General features: G+C 41.2%; 2 protein-coding genes across 2 annotated transcripts; both read right to left on the bottom strand.

Moving 5' to 3' along the window:
* Positions 1 to 491: 491 nt before the first annotated feature.
* Positions 492 to 6,917, bottom strand: ppp1r14aa (protein phosphatase 1, regulatory (inhibitor) subunit 14Aa). The gene is made up of 4 exons (XM_072375220.1): positions 6,678 to 6,917; positions 4,387 to 4,467; positions 4,138 to 4,170; positions 492 to 851 (listed from the first exon to the last, which is right to left on the bottom strand). Exons 1-4 carry the CDS (start codon positions 6,879 to 6,881, stop codon positions 675 to 677), a joined length of 495 nt encoding a protein of 164 aa, XP_072231321.1. The 5' UTR covers positions 6,882 to 6,917; the 3' UTR covers positions 492 to 674.
* A 1,867-nt stretch (positions 6,918 to 8,784) lies between these two features.
* Positions 8,785 to 13,692, bottom strand: dlb (deltaB). The gene is made up of 7 exons (XM_072375489.1): positions 13,455 to 13,692; positions 13,127 to 13,366; positions 12,921 to 12,978; positions 12,562 to 12,819; positions 11,210 to 11,571; positions 10,648 to 10,864; positions 8,785 to 10,435 (listed from the first exon to the last, which is right to left on the bottom strand). The coding sequence occupies exons 1-7, from the start codon at positions 13,503 to 13,505 to the stop codon at positions 9,717 to 9,719; spliced, it is 1,905 nt and encodes a 634-aa protein (XP_072231590.1). The 5' UTR covers positions 13,506 to 13,692; the 3' UTR covers positions 8,785 to 9,716.
* Between the last annotated feature and the right edge of the window lie 2,300 nt (positions 13,693 to 15,992).

Here is a 15,992-nt window from a genome sequence, read left to right as displayed (position 1 = left end):
ATGCTAAGGCTGGGGGTTCTACTTTGCTCTGCAGAGGACCACCTACAGTCTTATAAAACTGAGGTCAGACAGCCCAAATCTTTTACGCAGGATATTGGAGGAACCAGTCCTGGTTTCTTGCCCGGTGGGACTGTACAGCTATTTTGGATGTAATGTGGCGAACTGAAGAAATGAGAAGCTAACAGCATCTATGAGAAGAAGTTAGCCAGGGGTTGGTGGCCGACCAACCTGGCTGAGCGATCAAGCGGTAGCCACCAGTTGAGTGAGGCTTCAAGTCACATGCCGTGGTGTGCTGTCTAAGGTTACTTTTTGACCAACATAGAGATGTGCTACTGTCCTGTCATCAACATGAAGTTAGCACTCAGTGAAGACAAGATAAAGCGTTCATTTGTGAGCTTAAAAGATGCTCTTGGATGGAGATTTTGTGTCATCTAAACAGGGCAAGGCTGGCTATTTATCGTTTTTCAATTTTTCTTTAACCTTCTATAATATCAATCACCTAATTCTCAGCAGGAGAGCAGTTCTTTTTGAAGTGTTGCAGTATATTCAATCCTTCTCTGACCTTCGCCTCACACAGGCCAACATGACCTACCCTTTTTGTTTTCGTGTCCAACAGTTTATGTCTGTGTGTGTGTGTGTGTGTGTGTGTGTGTCTTTAAGGTCAGTGGGTGACATCAGAGCCTCTGGTTTTGGCCTTGGGTGGGGTGGAGGTGCTGCTGTGGGTTGTTAAAGTGGTAGGGCTCATGGCGATGATGGCTGTGGCAGATGACCGGGTGTTCGATGCCTTCAGTCTGCAGCTCTTCTTCCTTGTGGACTCCCTCAAGCTTTGCCACCAGCTCTTTGATGAAGGTCTGAGGATGAACACAGAAGAGCAGGTGACACATACAAGTCTTTCATATTTGTCTGTTCAGCCATCATTTAAATGTAGTTTTTCTGTTTTTTGTCTACATTGTTCATTTTTGTTTTGTTTGAAATTCGGTGATGCTGAAAAGCTTTAGGCTGAGTTCAAGGCTTGATTAGTTCCCCTGGTTTACTCCTTATGATCAGGCCTTCATTCTTTGCATTATAGAAAAAAAGGAAATCTATACCTCTGGACACATCCTCCATTGTTTATATTTTATATCTCACATTAAAAACATAAAGACGAGGTTCTTTCATTTAAGGAATATTGCACGAGTGCGACAGTTCCTCTCTCAGACCAATGCAGAGATACTGATCCACGCTTTTATCACCTGTAGAGTAGATTATAATGCTCAGTGTTACTTACATTTATTTCCTTCTTAGTCTCTTACATTATAACTAGATTTATCATTTTCTGTTTGTGTTTTGCCAATTTATTTATTGAACACAATTATATTTTTGCACTATTAATGAATTAGTTTTGATATCTAACCCATGTCTTTCATACAATCTTTTCCATTCCATTCTTAGTGTTTTTTTTATTCAATTTTTATTTAAACTTCCAGTCTTTCCCCAATACTGTCAATGAGGGTTAAGACAGGGCTTCTAGAGAACATCATACTGTGTATATTTGTGTGCATGTGTGTGTATTATGTGGGACTTGTGGTTTGGGGAAATGGATGGGTAAAGTGGCCGTTTTTTTGTTTGTTTTATATGTATATATATTATTAGCTATGTAAAGTACTTTGTGTCTATTTTTTGTAAGAAAAGTACTTTAGAAATAAAGTTTTGTTATCATCATTATTATAATTATTATCTTGTTGCCAGTATTCTAGAGAGATACTATCAATACTTAGTTTCAGGAACTTTACGTTGAGAACATTAATTATAGAGTTAATCCAGAATAGGAAACAACTGACTCTCATTTCTTTATCGAAGCTCTTATTGTTTGTGACCAGAGGAATTTACTGGCCAGTTTAAAGTTGTTTCAATGAGCTTTTCTCATACTTTCCCAGGCTGAACGCTGTTTTATATTTCACTTTCACAGCAAAAGTGTGTTTGCATTGTGAGGCATTTTGGGGACATAAATAAACTGTAGCCAGACACGACAACAACAACAATTAGGCTGAACTTCCCACATCTGGTGGAGACTTGGTTAAAGTTAACTCTGCTCCTCTGATTCATTTGAATATTTGAGTTTTGTTATTAATAGCAGCAACAAGCATATAAACACGTCATTGAGTGAGTGTCCTCTTACTGAAACAGTAATGTTGTGTGTGCGCGTGTGTCTGTTACACTTTTTCAAGAAAGGGAGCTGGAGCCTATTCCAGCTGTCATCGGGTCGCTAGTCATAAACAAAAGTTATTGTGAATTATTATCCACCCTCCTTAAATCTGGTTCTGCTGGCAGTGGCTTTCTGTTGATAGAAACATGCTATTGTTTTTCCTCAAAGATCACTGTTATTTTCCATAATACTTTGAAAATGGACGTTCATTTTTATGTCTTATACTGTACGTATGCAGAATGTAAACATTTTTTTTCAAACTATGTTTTAAGTCTTAGTTTTTACATGTTGATCTCTACGTTGCCATCTTGGCCAGATATCTCCTTAAAAAATAGTTTTTGTATCTCAATGGGACGAGGTGGTCAAATAAAGGAAAATTAAAGAAATCATCTGAAAATGCCTCTGCTACGCTACCAACACCACTAAAACCATGCAAATAGCAAGAAAAGCTGTTATATAGCTGTTCTGTTATATACACTGATAACATTTGTGTGAACCCGTTTATCCACTCTATTTTATACAGAAGCATTTGGATTCACTCTGCTGTGAAAACTGATCAAACGAATCCGTATACCACCACTTTTGTTCCAAGACCAAGCATATGTCCCTCATTAAAATGTCAAACAACAAACGGCATTAGTTCTTAGGTAGTTAGAAATAGTGCCAAATAAATAGAATAAATATTCATTCTTCCACTTGTACACGTTTATTTATAGCCCAAAAATCACAGCACAGGTCACGTCAGGCTCTCAGTAGGGTCAAGAACTTCCACAATAACAGGCCCAACAATTCCATAGATGGAGGACGAGGACCTTTAAGAGTGTCCTGGGAGACGTTTTTAAATAACACATCTCCCCTCCACTGTGCCTTACATGTTCGGCACACAGGGGTAGAATCAAAGCAAAGATTTGATGTGACCGAATAGCTTCCTGAACTATAAAGAGAACAAACTGGGCTTAATTACAATTAATTTGAATCTGGCTGAATTACAAAATATTGGATAAAATATTAGGACTGCACCTAATGGAACTATTCTCGGTTTAAAGTGCCTTGAAATAACATTTGTTTTGAACTGATAATATATAAATAAACTAAATTAGACTGACATGTTGTTTAACTATTGGACTGCTAATAGTTCATCATTGTGACATTGAGACCAGATGTGTTGTAGTAACAGTACAAACAGACATAGACAAAACAAGCCGCCCCATCAATCTATGCATCCATTTCATAAACCTGCTTAATCCAGAACAGGGTCACTGGGGGGCTAGAGCTTATCAAGGTAAGAGGCAGTAAGAGGCAGGGCAAGAAGTCCCAGTCTTTGATAAATTCTGACCGTACGTCCTTATGTGAATAAGACATTAGTCTGCATCAATGGATTTTTTCCAAGACTTTTCTAAACATTTTTCATAAGAAAGGGTGAATATTAAAGACAGGTTCAAAAAGTTCAAGTCTGTCTGAAAATCAATATTCCCTCAGCCACATATACATTCAAGCAAGTTTTGCTTGCTCTAATTTTAGGTTCAGACTCACTATTCAGTTTATGTTCTAATTCAGTAGATGGAAGATGAAATCCACAATTCTCAGAACATCAACCCATATGATTGTCTAATAAATCTGGTATAAGTATGAAAAGATGTTGCAACACTTTGTCTTCATGTTTTCTTTCCAGTCATTGAATCTCTAACCAGGCCATAGCAGGGCTGTGGTCTGAGTCCAGAAAGACTCATTGTTTCTGCATTGAACTGGAATAAAAAAGGCAAGAGAGCACAGAAAGTCATTGTTGAGGAGGTTGGAAGGACTGTTGGATGAAAGATCAGATACTGCAATTTCAGTTTGGCTGTTCACGCTTGTGTATGTGAAGATTCAGGATATATGTTTGCTTATCAGTAATGTGCATCATCAGCCAGTTCATAGGAATTTGGAAAGGAAAGGTTTTTGTCCAAACATACCTCTGTGTTGTTAGTGCACTTTTGAAGAAGTCCCTGTTAAAAAAATGATAGTGTTTTACCAGACTTGCAACATATTCACAGATTTATCACCAACATTCTGTCATTATCAGTTAAATAATACATTCTAGTGACAATCTCAAGGACTGTGTAATGATTAATGACTCTTTCAGAGCAAAAGAAAAAAAAAAAACACCAGCGAATGCAAAAATCCTCAGAAAAGAGATGAGGAGTACAACAAATTTTTTTTACCTTCAACTTTCGGACTCGCTCCTCATCATTCGGCAGGTCGATCAAATCGTCAATGTTAACCTCGTCTGGCATGTCACTCTCCTAAAGTCAAAACAGGGACACGTAAGAGTTGAAAACAAGCGCCCACAAAAACGTAGAGGAAGACAAGCACTGCCTTATCAAAAAAAAGAAAAAAAGAGAAGTCACCAGCTTTAACTGAGCAAATAGATGATGGCCTCCCACTGGAAAAGTCTTTAATGATCATGATTGTGAAAGCTATGGTGTAAAACTGTTGCTTATACTGGCAGTGTTTCACAGATGTTCACATTTTGTTTTTGTCATGGTAGTTTCTCGCGTTGCACTTGTGAGTGCCTACTGCTGCTGTGATTAATGAATAATGAAAAAAAAATATAAGAAATGCCAACACGAAGAAGGGTTTACTTGTCAGGACCTTGTGTTTGATTTGTTGACCACAACATTCAGATTTCAAGTCAAGCAGAAAATCAGTTTATCAAGTAAGAATGAAATATTTCATTTGAAAAGCGAGGTTCAACTGCAATTGGGTGAGAGGTGAGGTACGCCAGTCCATTGCAGGCCAACACAGAGACAAATGCAACAAGTGACCATGCATGCTCACATTTGCTCTTACAGTGGATTTAAAATAATCAATTAACCTAAAATGCATGTCTTTGGACTGTGGGAGTACCCAGAGATAACCCACATGTGCACGGCCCCACCCAAGATTCACCCAAATACATGTTATTTTGTTTATATGTTCCCTTAAAGTCACAAGAAGAGAAACATAAATGTGAACCTGCTTCTATAAACTGGTTCAAAGATCGGCTGAAGTTGATAAGAATTTCAATGTACAAGAGAGACTGTGACCTGGTGATGTCCCGAGACGAAACAGAGTAAGAAGAGAGATATCGACACAAAGGATATAAATAAGTCCAAAATTAGTTACTTACCTTGTACTTACCTACCCCCTCTATCTTTGCACTTTGTCTTTCTGCACTTCATTCTATGCCTGCACCCTATCTCTACCCTGTCACCTCTGACAGAGTCAGACTAGTGGGTTCCTTCTATGTAGTTTATTGTTAGCTTTTTATATCGCTTGTTATATCTTCATTTGTAAGTCGCTTTGGATAAAAGCGTCTGCTAAATGCATAAACATAAACATAGTTAGCTGTGACAAGGTGAGTGAAGAGTTCTTCTGGCGTACAGTTTCTGCACTGCGTCATTTTTGAGTTTTACAGAGACGCTCTGAAACAGTAAAATAACACTCTTAAGTTAAAAGTGTTGCTGAAAGCTGCTGCATATATTCACTTTGCACACATTGTAGGCAGTTCAGGCTCAGGAGGCTGAATAGTAATAATGTTGGCATAATACTGCAACAGTGGCCAGTTCTTTTTGAACAAAAAGCCATTGTACTAGCTGAGAGAAGGGACAGTAGCCGCAGCCACCCACACCACAGGCAGAGCGCCTGTGTGATTAGGCTCTTGTCACGCCCAGGACTACAGCTCCACAGCTTCATCTTCATCTTCATACACAAAAGACACGAACATCTCACCTAAAAAAAAGTAGTCAAATCTGGTGTGCAGTGTGTGACTTGACTTAATGAAACAAGTGGTGTCATGGGGCAGGTGGCATTTTACTAAACAAAACATTAAAATGGCCACTTGCCCCTTGAGCAGGTATTGCATGAAACACGTGTTTGGAACTTCAGTTGCCTGAATTTTGTTTATCTGCACATTATTGCAATAAATGACAGCGTTCTCCCCTTCCTGAGAGGTTCCAACCTCCTGACAGCTACTTCAGCAGTCACACTGTTTACCTTCTTCCTTGGCTTACAACAGTCTCCCCACCCCCACATCCGCTCCTCTTCCACTTTTCCATCATTCAGCCCTCTCTCTATTCCACGCTGCCCATGTAAGGGCAGCAGGCCACAAGACAGATACTCATCTATAAGAAGGAGATAGACTTGGACGCTGCGTACACAGAATGCTTGGCCTTGTAAGGAGAACCAGGCTGCTCCACCTAACCCCTCAGCACCTCGTACATCACTGGAGACATGAAGATAAGTCTCAGTGCTGTTACAATCTCAACCACATCCTTCACAAATATAACTTTCATATTTCTACTTTTCTGTCTCATGTCATTTGTTTGATTTTAGAGCTTCTCTTTAATAATAGAAGAATGGCATATTTTTTAACCGTTTTGATGGAATGCATTGGGAGCACAAGATTCAGAATAGTGAAACACACATGAGCCAAAGCAGTTTGTTCCTGCTGCCTGAGGGAACGTCCACCGACCTGACTTTTGAACAGCCGGTCCAGGCTCTCGTCGATCCACTTCTCCACGTCGAGCCGCCTCTGCAGTTCCTTTCTGTTGTACTTCACAGTAACCCGGGCATGTCTCTTCGGGATGTTAGACCCGTGATCTTGAAACGACCCCAAATCGGATGAATGAAACTCATCACTTCCTTCAAGCGTCGTTCGTGTGCCGTCGGCCGCCATTCCTGCAGTGGACTGATCCGACTCGTTTGGCGTGTTTTTGAATCACAGGGAGGAGATGAGCGCTGGGAGGCGACGACGCCACAGACGGAGGGACAGTTTGCTTTTTTTTCCTCCCATCTGGAGTGTTTATTTGCTTGTCATCTCTCCAGATGTTGGAACTTTAGAACTTATTTTACATACATTTTTAACTTGAAGTCACTGTGTCGCGCTTGTGACAACTTGCAACCTAACTGTCCTGCTCTGAAAATTGAGTTATAGAGATCTTCAGGGTGAGAAAAAAACAAAAACGTTTGGGCTTAATGTGACTGCTTGCTAATTGGCGTTTGAAGCTGATAATTCTTATTCTTCCTCTCCTGAAAAGTCCTCATATTAGCCCCTGCAATCACGGCATTTGTTTTTTCCAAGAACTTTCAAAGCTCTTCTTGCATCTCCTTCTTTAGTCGACCAGTTTTTTGCCATATGTCAGTGTCTTTGGGTGGAGAGGAGCCAAAAGCTGACGGGTAAAGGAAAGCTACCTTTACTGGATAAAACAAAAGGTACTGCAGAGGCAGGGAATCCAAATCAAGAGCAAAAACTGGCATGGACATAAATATCAGCAGAACATAACACACATGAATACATAAATAAAACAAAGATTAGGATCAGAAAAATGACATGAAACGTGGGAGCTTATATACTGAGAGAGGTAATGAGTGACATAGGGCAGGTGTGATCATTAGCAAAGTGAATTCAGGTGTGAGGGGGAGAGCAACATGCAAAGTTTGGTCAAATAGTCAAAAACAAAAAATGCTCTCATCACCTTTTCCTAAATTCTTTTCCTTGAACTCATTGAAAAACGGCATGAAGTCAAAAAAAGATAAGAGAAATTTGTAAGGGCTAAGGAAAAGCTGGCCAGACTGCGACGAGAATCCAACCACACTTACACTAACTGAGATGTGTCTGCAGCACCAAGCTAAAGCTGTTCAATGGCTAACCTACAAAAAAATATTTACATATATATATATATTGCATCTAATGTTTTATGGAGGCTTTATCTTATTTGTATAATAAGTATTGAAATACTCATTTCAAGGGGGGGCACAAAAGTGAAATACATCATTGTCATAGGCTACTGACACTTACCATCCTGTTCTCATATGCATCTGCATAAATCAGTATGACTGGATGAATATGATTGAGCATTGCTTGGAAATTTGTGGCTGCAAAGAACTGTTGGATGAGATCATCTGTCCAGTGTTTCCTTTATTAACCAAGATAAAGGAAGCACAGAAGCCCCTTTCCTTAGAATTTAGAGAATTTAAACAACTCTTATCATTGGTGCTACTCTCGTCCTTTTGGGTCATTTCACACAGGTAGGATCCTTCCTTATAGCTAAAAAAGCACAATTCAATAAGACCAAAACTGCGTCTGCAGAGAGTCGTCTGGCCGTCCTACAGAAGTGTTTTTGCGGAAGTGTGGAATAAATGTTATGATACAACCTCAGGTTGAATACTGACAAAAAATTATCCTGAATATGGATTTGCTGCAGTCGTTTTTCTGTAAAACTGAAAACCTTTCCAAGTGTCCACCAGTGTTAAGATGAAGATTGTGTGCAAATCTGGCATCAAGGAAATGATAGCTACTTTTTTTTCTATCTCTCTACATAATAGATCATTTTCAGCAATCTTCTACAGTCTGTAAGCATATCTATTTATAAATTAAATTGTTTATTGTCACAATTTATTAAGGCAAATGGTGGGATATATCATTCATCTCCAGCTTCCCAAATCAAATGTTTACTGCTTTTCTCAGTTTTGAATATATTGAATAAATTGAATATATTTAGTAAAATGTTAATATCTAAGCTTTAAACTCATAAGAACACTTTAACCAAATAAGCCTACTGAATTTGACCTTTGCCATTCAAAATATGACTGTTATGAGCACAGGGTTCAAGCCTGTGGAGCAGACACTTAAATCCAGAATCATATCAAAGTGAAACTTTTATTCCACATCACAACCACAACAAAATGAGCTTAAATAATATGAATGGAAATATGCAACATAACTAAAACTTTGGCATGAACATAAAATGGCACATGAGAGGGCAACGTGATCAGTCATAGATCATATACATGTATATGTGTACATCTATATATAGATATACATATATATGTATATCTATATATCACTTACAGTAATGGCTGACTTTGTGATAAAGTACATTTTTCCTATATCCCCACACAATAAATCTTTGGGATATTTCACACAGCCCATTATACATCCAGATACAACATCAAGCATCGGTCTTCATTCAGCATCAAATAAATATATATATCTACATCTGTGACAGTCAAAGTGAAGCCTTAAACACAAGTTTTCAAATAAATAAATAATATAAAGAATAAAAAAATGATGGTACGCACAATAAGGAAATAATGGCCAAAGGAAGATTGAAAAGCAAAACAAAACTTCTGCGTTTAAAAAAGAAATAAAGTGAATATATGTAAGAGAAAAGCCCAATAAACATATTTATGGGCCCAATTTCCAAAGGTGATCTGACTATCGTGTCTCTTCCTGTATTTGGTTAGTGTTGTAGGTCCTATGAACAGTGGGTCATGTTATTAGTCTCTTTGGGTCTTAAACATGAAAGAGCATAGCCCCATAAACTTTTTCAAAAATCTTCGTAAATCATCTTCATCAGAATAGTTCATTTGTTAGAACTGAGCTTTTTACATTGACATTTCTACGGGTTTATGCATTTGCTCGTCTTTAAACTCTGTATCAAGAGAGAGGAGCAACAAGTGCTAAAATGTTTCTTCCCCTGTTTGAACATTTATGTTTTTTATCCCTGTTTCATCTCAGCGCTGCTCCGGAGCCCAGCACTGCTTCGTCCCTCCACATGAAGTCCTGACGCTCGGCTCTGGCCAGACTGCTCTCCATGGGGTTGTGCCTGTATCCGGACCTGCCATCGGGGCAGAGGGAGAGGCTGAGGCGAGCTGTGCTGTTGCTGATCTTGAACAGCCCATTGGGACTGAGGAAAGCTTCTCTCTCGTTTCCTCCCAGGTTGTTGACCGTCTCCAAGTCGTTGTAAACTGCACTGTCGTTCAGCTGCTTTCTTCCCTCCATTCTCCTCCTCCTCCTCAGGAAAAAGATGGCTGCTACCAGAACCAGCACCAGGATGGCCAGAAGGCAGGAAATGGTGAGGGTGGTAGAGGAAGGCTGAGAGGAGGCCTGGCGCAAAGCAGGCTTGAAACTGGGCTGAAGTGTGAACTCGCAGCTTGGACCCATAAAGCCCTTGGGGCACTGGCATACAGGTCCAGTGAAGTGGGTGAAGCAAGTGCCACCATTCTGGCAGGGTCGGGCACCGCAGGCATCTGAGCGCACACTGCAGTTCTTGCCAGTGTACCCAAGGGTGCAGGAACAGGTGTAATCATTCACACCATCTTGGCAGGTTCCAGCATTCTGGCAAGGACTAGAAGCGCAATCATCGATGTTGTCCTGGCAGTTGGCACCAGAGAAACCTGCCTGACAGCGGCACAAGATACTCTGGCCGAGGTCCAGGCACTCACCACCTGCAGAAGGGAGAAATACTTAGCTCAGCATCCAATAGATAAAAGGTGTCCAATCATTTTTTAAAAGAAGGAGTGCTAATTGGATGATATCCTGCAATCATGCAGGAGTGCAAACACAAACACTTACTCACTAAAGAAAAGTCATCACACTGCTGATTGGAACTTCAGCCACAAGATGTCACCAGAGGACAAAGCCTCTTCTGTCCACTCACCGTTCATACAGGGCTTATTACTGCAGCGGTCCAACTTCTTCTCGCAGTTGGAGCCGGTGTAGCTGGGAGGGCAGCGGCAGGTGTAGCCTCCGGTCAGCGTCTCCACGCAGGTTCCGCCGTTGAAGCAGGGACCATCTGCGCAAGTCATGGCAATGATCTCGCAGTTCTTACCGTAGAACCCCTGCGGGCAGGTGCATGAGTAATCGTTCTCCAGGTCCTGCGCAAGGAAGACAAGCTTTCAGGTCAAGGAGGAAAGATATAGGAACTGTGTACAGTTTGGCAGGAAATGTGATTTTTAGTATGTGCACTTTATAAAATTCAAGGAAAGTCAGCTGAGGTCCGGAAGTCTATCACACTGCCAGGTGTAACATACTTTTTTCCAATTCCATTTCCGCAAATGCAACTTGAATTATCAACTTAAATTTTATTGCTTTTGCGAGTTACTCTTAAAAATATGTTGGTGCGCATCTTGTCTATAATTTATGAATTCATTTTGTTTTCTTTTGCCTCAACCTCTGTGATTGGGACACTTAAAACTCCCCAGTGTGTAATCACCACTCACATTGCAGCTGCCTCCATTCTTGCAGGGGTTGCTGTCACACTCGTTGGTTTCCAGCTCACAGTTGGTGCCTCCGAAGCCGGGCCGGCACGTGCAGGTGTAGCTGCCTTGACCCGTGTTGGTGCAGGTTGCCCCGTTGGCGCAGGGCTTGTGGTTCGTGCAGTAGTTGAGGTCCTGGTCGCAGAAGAGGCCCCCCCAGCCTTCCTGACAGTTGCACTGCCACGGCTGGCTGCACGTCCCGTGGAGGCAGCCAGGGTAGCGGACGCATTCGTTACAAGAGGGGCCCTGCCAGCCCATGCGACACGTACAGCCCCCTGGGGCCTCGCAGTAGCCATGCTTCTCACTGCAGTCCGCCGAGCAGATGGCTGGGGAGGAAAGGGAGGGGAGGGTGTGTGATTACAATGGGTACGACTCCTCATGCAAACACACACACATGTATAGGGCCCCCTGTCTGAACCCAGCCCTGTCCCAGACTTCACTGTTGGTTAAGTATTAAGCCAAGCAGCTGGTAGGCACTCTGCTGAAGAAAAATGCTTTCTTTTATCTCATTTCCATTACACTCACTCTCTCTCTCTCTCTCTCTCTCTCTCTCTCTCTCTCTCTCTCTCTCTCTCTCTCTCTCTCTCTCAGATCACCTTGAGAAATGTGTGCGTCTAAAGGGGGGCCACAGCTCTTTCTCTCATTGTACCAGAACAAAAGGCAGATGGAACACCAGACTGTCTTGCAAAAGACTCAAACACAATCCCACAGGACATCCCTCAAATAAAAGAAATGTTCTGCTGGCTCTGAAAACACTCCTGCAGAATATCAAACATCAACAACAAGCTGAGTAGTGACATTAAAACACTATTCATCTACACCTTTTCAAATCTTCAGTCAGATAATTTAGGTAATGAGAGAAGAAAAGGTTTCCCTGCAAATTTTGTGTTCATTTAAGCTATGTTTTGTAACTTAGAGTACAGTATGTCGCCACACATGCCATCAGTTTCTTTGTCTATGTTAAGGACGACTTTACACTCAAGGGACCTCCTTTAAGATATAGATAAGCAGTCTTTATTTGGGATATTTGTAATACTTTTTATGTTCAGTATTAGATTCTGTCCTTATTCTGCACTTTTATTTGTCATATTTAACACAATTGTCAATTTGTTTTCCTCATCCCATGTTATAATTATTTGTCATTTAACATTCTTTTGAAAGGATCTCGATTCGTTTTAGACTTAGACTTAGATTTAGACTTATTATAGATGAGCAGATGTGATACACAATTGCTGGAAGGCCATCAGTGTACTTAAAATCTGTGATAGCACATGAGTTCTTTGCACACGGGCCCTTCAATAGTACTGTACACTCACGCTCAGAACAGTAGTTTCCTTTCCATCCCTGCAGACAGATGCGGTTGCCCTCCTCATCGCAGGTGTAGTGGCCCAGCGTGTCGTCCCTCGGCCTGCAGTAGTCAGCGCAGCCGTCGCCAAAGTAGTACTCGTCACAGAAGACGTGGTAAGAGTAGCGCAGCTCGCTCTGCTCGCCGAAGTGCACGTCCTGCGACCAGTCTTCGCCGATGGCAAGTCTCCTCCTGGTCGCCAAGCGACTCACAAGGTTGTTTTGGTTGTCTGCAAAGGAGATGGTAGTTTAGGATCAAAATATCTCAAAATACATAATTGTATCCATTGTTTCATTCACTGATGACTCAAACTGCTTTCAAACAACCTACCTGTGTACTCAGTCGGAGATTCTGCGTTCCAGGCTTCAATAATCAACGAAAATGTTCCCTGGAACAAAAATAAAGGTGTTCAGAAGTTCGAAATACAATTTTTACCTATGTGGAGTCATGTTGGTATTTTAAGCACTTGTCTGCCATAAACAGATTAAACTAAATTCCCTTTACTATTTCTTGTAATACTTCAAGTTTTCATTTACCGGCCATTTGAAGTGGAAAGGCACTCTGATGGGAGCACTGCTGGAGATCGACGTGTGATCTGCCCTGATAACGTTGGTGTGTCCGGTGCCAAAGGTGCAGGGAGGCTCCGCTGAGATCACATCTTCTGGGTGTTTTAGGCAAATTCTGAAAAATATATGACAATCTCTGTGTCTTCTGCAGATCCGTTGCGCCGTGTGGAATGAATGAATCTTCAGCTCAAACACGCCGGAGGACAAAACCTGCAGGGACAGAAAAGTGATGATCAAACATCAGGTGCGCAAAAACATACTGAGAATGTTGTTTAAGTGCAAACAGAAGCCAACTCACAACGTGCACCAAGGTCAGAGCCAAGAGGTATCTCAAGTGTAGATGTGCCATTTCTTCTTGAGGTTTACGTTTCTTTCGAAGTGGATGTCTTCATTCGCCGTGTGCAATGATATTCCAAAAATAAAAGACGACTCAGGAAAAAATCTCTTGAAAATATTTAAAAAGTCTGAAAGTCGTTATCCTTTTGGAGTCTCCTAAATCCTCCAAGTAGTCTTCTTCTTGGCACTTTTAGGTTGCAGGCACTTGTTTGGTTTCTGGTGCGTAAAGGCTCAGTTTGGTTTTATACCCACTCGTGCCACGCGTCACAGTCAGAGAGGTGGAGCGTTAGAAGACCTCAGGGGAGCAGCCTGACACGCGAGCGCAGCGTGGGGATTTAGACAACCCACATTACATCTGGACCAAATTCTTAGGAATATGCATGAGAAGCTGGCGTAAGGCAGATATGCTTTGCACTACTGTATGATTGCTAACTACCAACAAAAGTGCAAAGTGATGCCGATAATGCGCTGGTCCGTCTCAAAGGCTTGATGTTTGCCAGTTTCATGAGGGTTTAACAATAAGTTATCCAAGTTTGAGGTACAGTGGAATGAAATGTTTAATCTGATTTCGTGAGATTTCATTTAGCAAACAACAATAAACAAAGAGATTTATCAGTTTTCAGTTTGTGAAATTTGTCAATGTATGAGTAAGATGTTCTGCATGTGTTAAAGGGAACCGAAATGTCGTTTTCTGTGCTGTAGATCACTTTAGAAGGAAATGTTCATTATTGGATAGTACAAATTCTAAACAAAGATCAAAAGACGAGGGGAAGAATAGCGGGCAACCTTTCTTTCTTTACACTCAACATCGTAATTGCTCTGACGCGTGTGAGGTGACAAAGAGTGGGCAGGTCCCGGTTAAGACCTTATTGTGCGTCTAGCGTTTATTCGGGACTCCCCTGTTGTGTGTTCCACAGCCTGGCTGGGGGGGAGCTTCTGAAAGAGGGGGGTCCTGGAGGGTTTGCGCTATCATGTTGCCTTTGTCTGGACCTCATGCGAACAGCTGTATGGTAATCAACAGCACATGGTCGACTTTGCGGGACTCCAAACTCGGCTATTGTCTCACCCGAAGCGTCTCCTCACAGTACACACACACGCGCGCGCGCTCACACACCACACAAGCGAACAAACCGCTGACCCCTTATTGATTTAGGAAGAGCTGTGGTTGGCTGTCGGGTGCAGCACCTGTCGCTGGCAGGCGACGTGATACAGAGTAAACACACCTAAACTGTTTACCTACTCATACAGTGGAGCTGATCCAATCTTCCACCTTCTGGACCGACCTTTATCAGCCAGTTTGATAAAACAACAGCCTCAAAGTTAATGTGTCATGATAGAATAATATTCAACCGACTATATTGTGTTATTTATCTCAGTTAACCACTTTTATTTGGTTTCCTAAATCTTATTGTCACCGACATCAACGTAATAAAGAAATAATGAAAACTAAAGATTTAACGTGATGAGGTTAAACTAAGTGAAAGTTTTCATCGTGTCCTTTCTTAATCATTTCGCACTAAAAACATGTTGGGCTATGTGTATGGTGATTGGAGTTTTGGGGGGTGGGGATCTCTTGATATTCAAACGAGAAAAGGGGGACGCGTGCCTGAAGTGGGCCCCTGAATATCCTGGCACGCTTTCCTGCAGAACAACAAGAACAATACAAGTAGGAAGCAAAATCTCAACAATGCGCACATAAAGTTAGCAATGAAAGACAGCTTGAGATGTATGATGAGTGGACCAGCAATTCTTCAAACATTTAGTTTCTAAGGCATCAAAAATTCAAAGTCAAGAAGCCCGTATCTATAGCTAAAGTGGGATCAGAATCCAAACAAGGGTCCCCTACAGACTACAAAGCCAGGCACAGTGAAGCTGAGGAGGCAGTCCAGTTTAATGATATATTCCCTTACTTTTAGGCAAATAAAATCTCACAACATGTAACTTAAAACTGTCTTTGCTTTGTTGCACCCACATTTGACATGCAGTTTATTCAATCAGCTATCTAGTTTATCAATTTGTTCAGGAATTAAGAAACATAATTATCTCCTTTCTTTTACAGATGATGCTACAGTGTTTCCTATGCTTAAGCAGACATTAAAGGAAACACTTAAGCTCCTTTCCTTTGCATTTAGTGGATTCAAACAGCTCTTATCATGTTTGCTGCTCATAAACTTCTAGGTAATTTCTCTCAGTTGGAACCTTCCCCACTAAAAAAAGAATGTTTTTCCAGACATTGTGTCTTATCTGCAGTAGGCAGCTTTCAGAGCTTTTTCAGTTTGGACACTCAGGAGGATTTCTGTCTGGCAAGCTAAGGCTAAAAGCTACTCAGATGGGAGCATAAGAGAAACTAAAATTTCACAACCTAAAACAACTCAAATACTCGGTTCAAGTGAGAACTGCGTTGTTAACTTTTACTCCCCTTCATCTGAGACAGTTCATCATCAAAGTTGTATAAGATGGGGAGATTGTCTCTTGTGGCCAGCAGTACTATATATGAAAA

The sequence above is a fragment of the Leuresthes tenuis genome, unplaced genomic scaffold, assembly GCF_036924035.1.
Source record: "Leuresthes tenuis unplaced genomic scaffold, fLeuTen1.0.hap1 SCAF_21, whole genome shotgun sequence".
Classification (NCBI taxonomy): domain Eukaryota; kingdom Metazoa; phylum Chordata; class Actinopteri; order Atheriniformes; family Atherinopsidae; genus Leuresthes; species Leuresthes tenuis.
The sequence above is the reverse complement of the archived record's forward strand: the minus strand, read 5'-3'. Positions and strand labels throughout refer to the sequence as shown.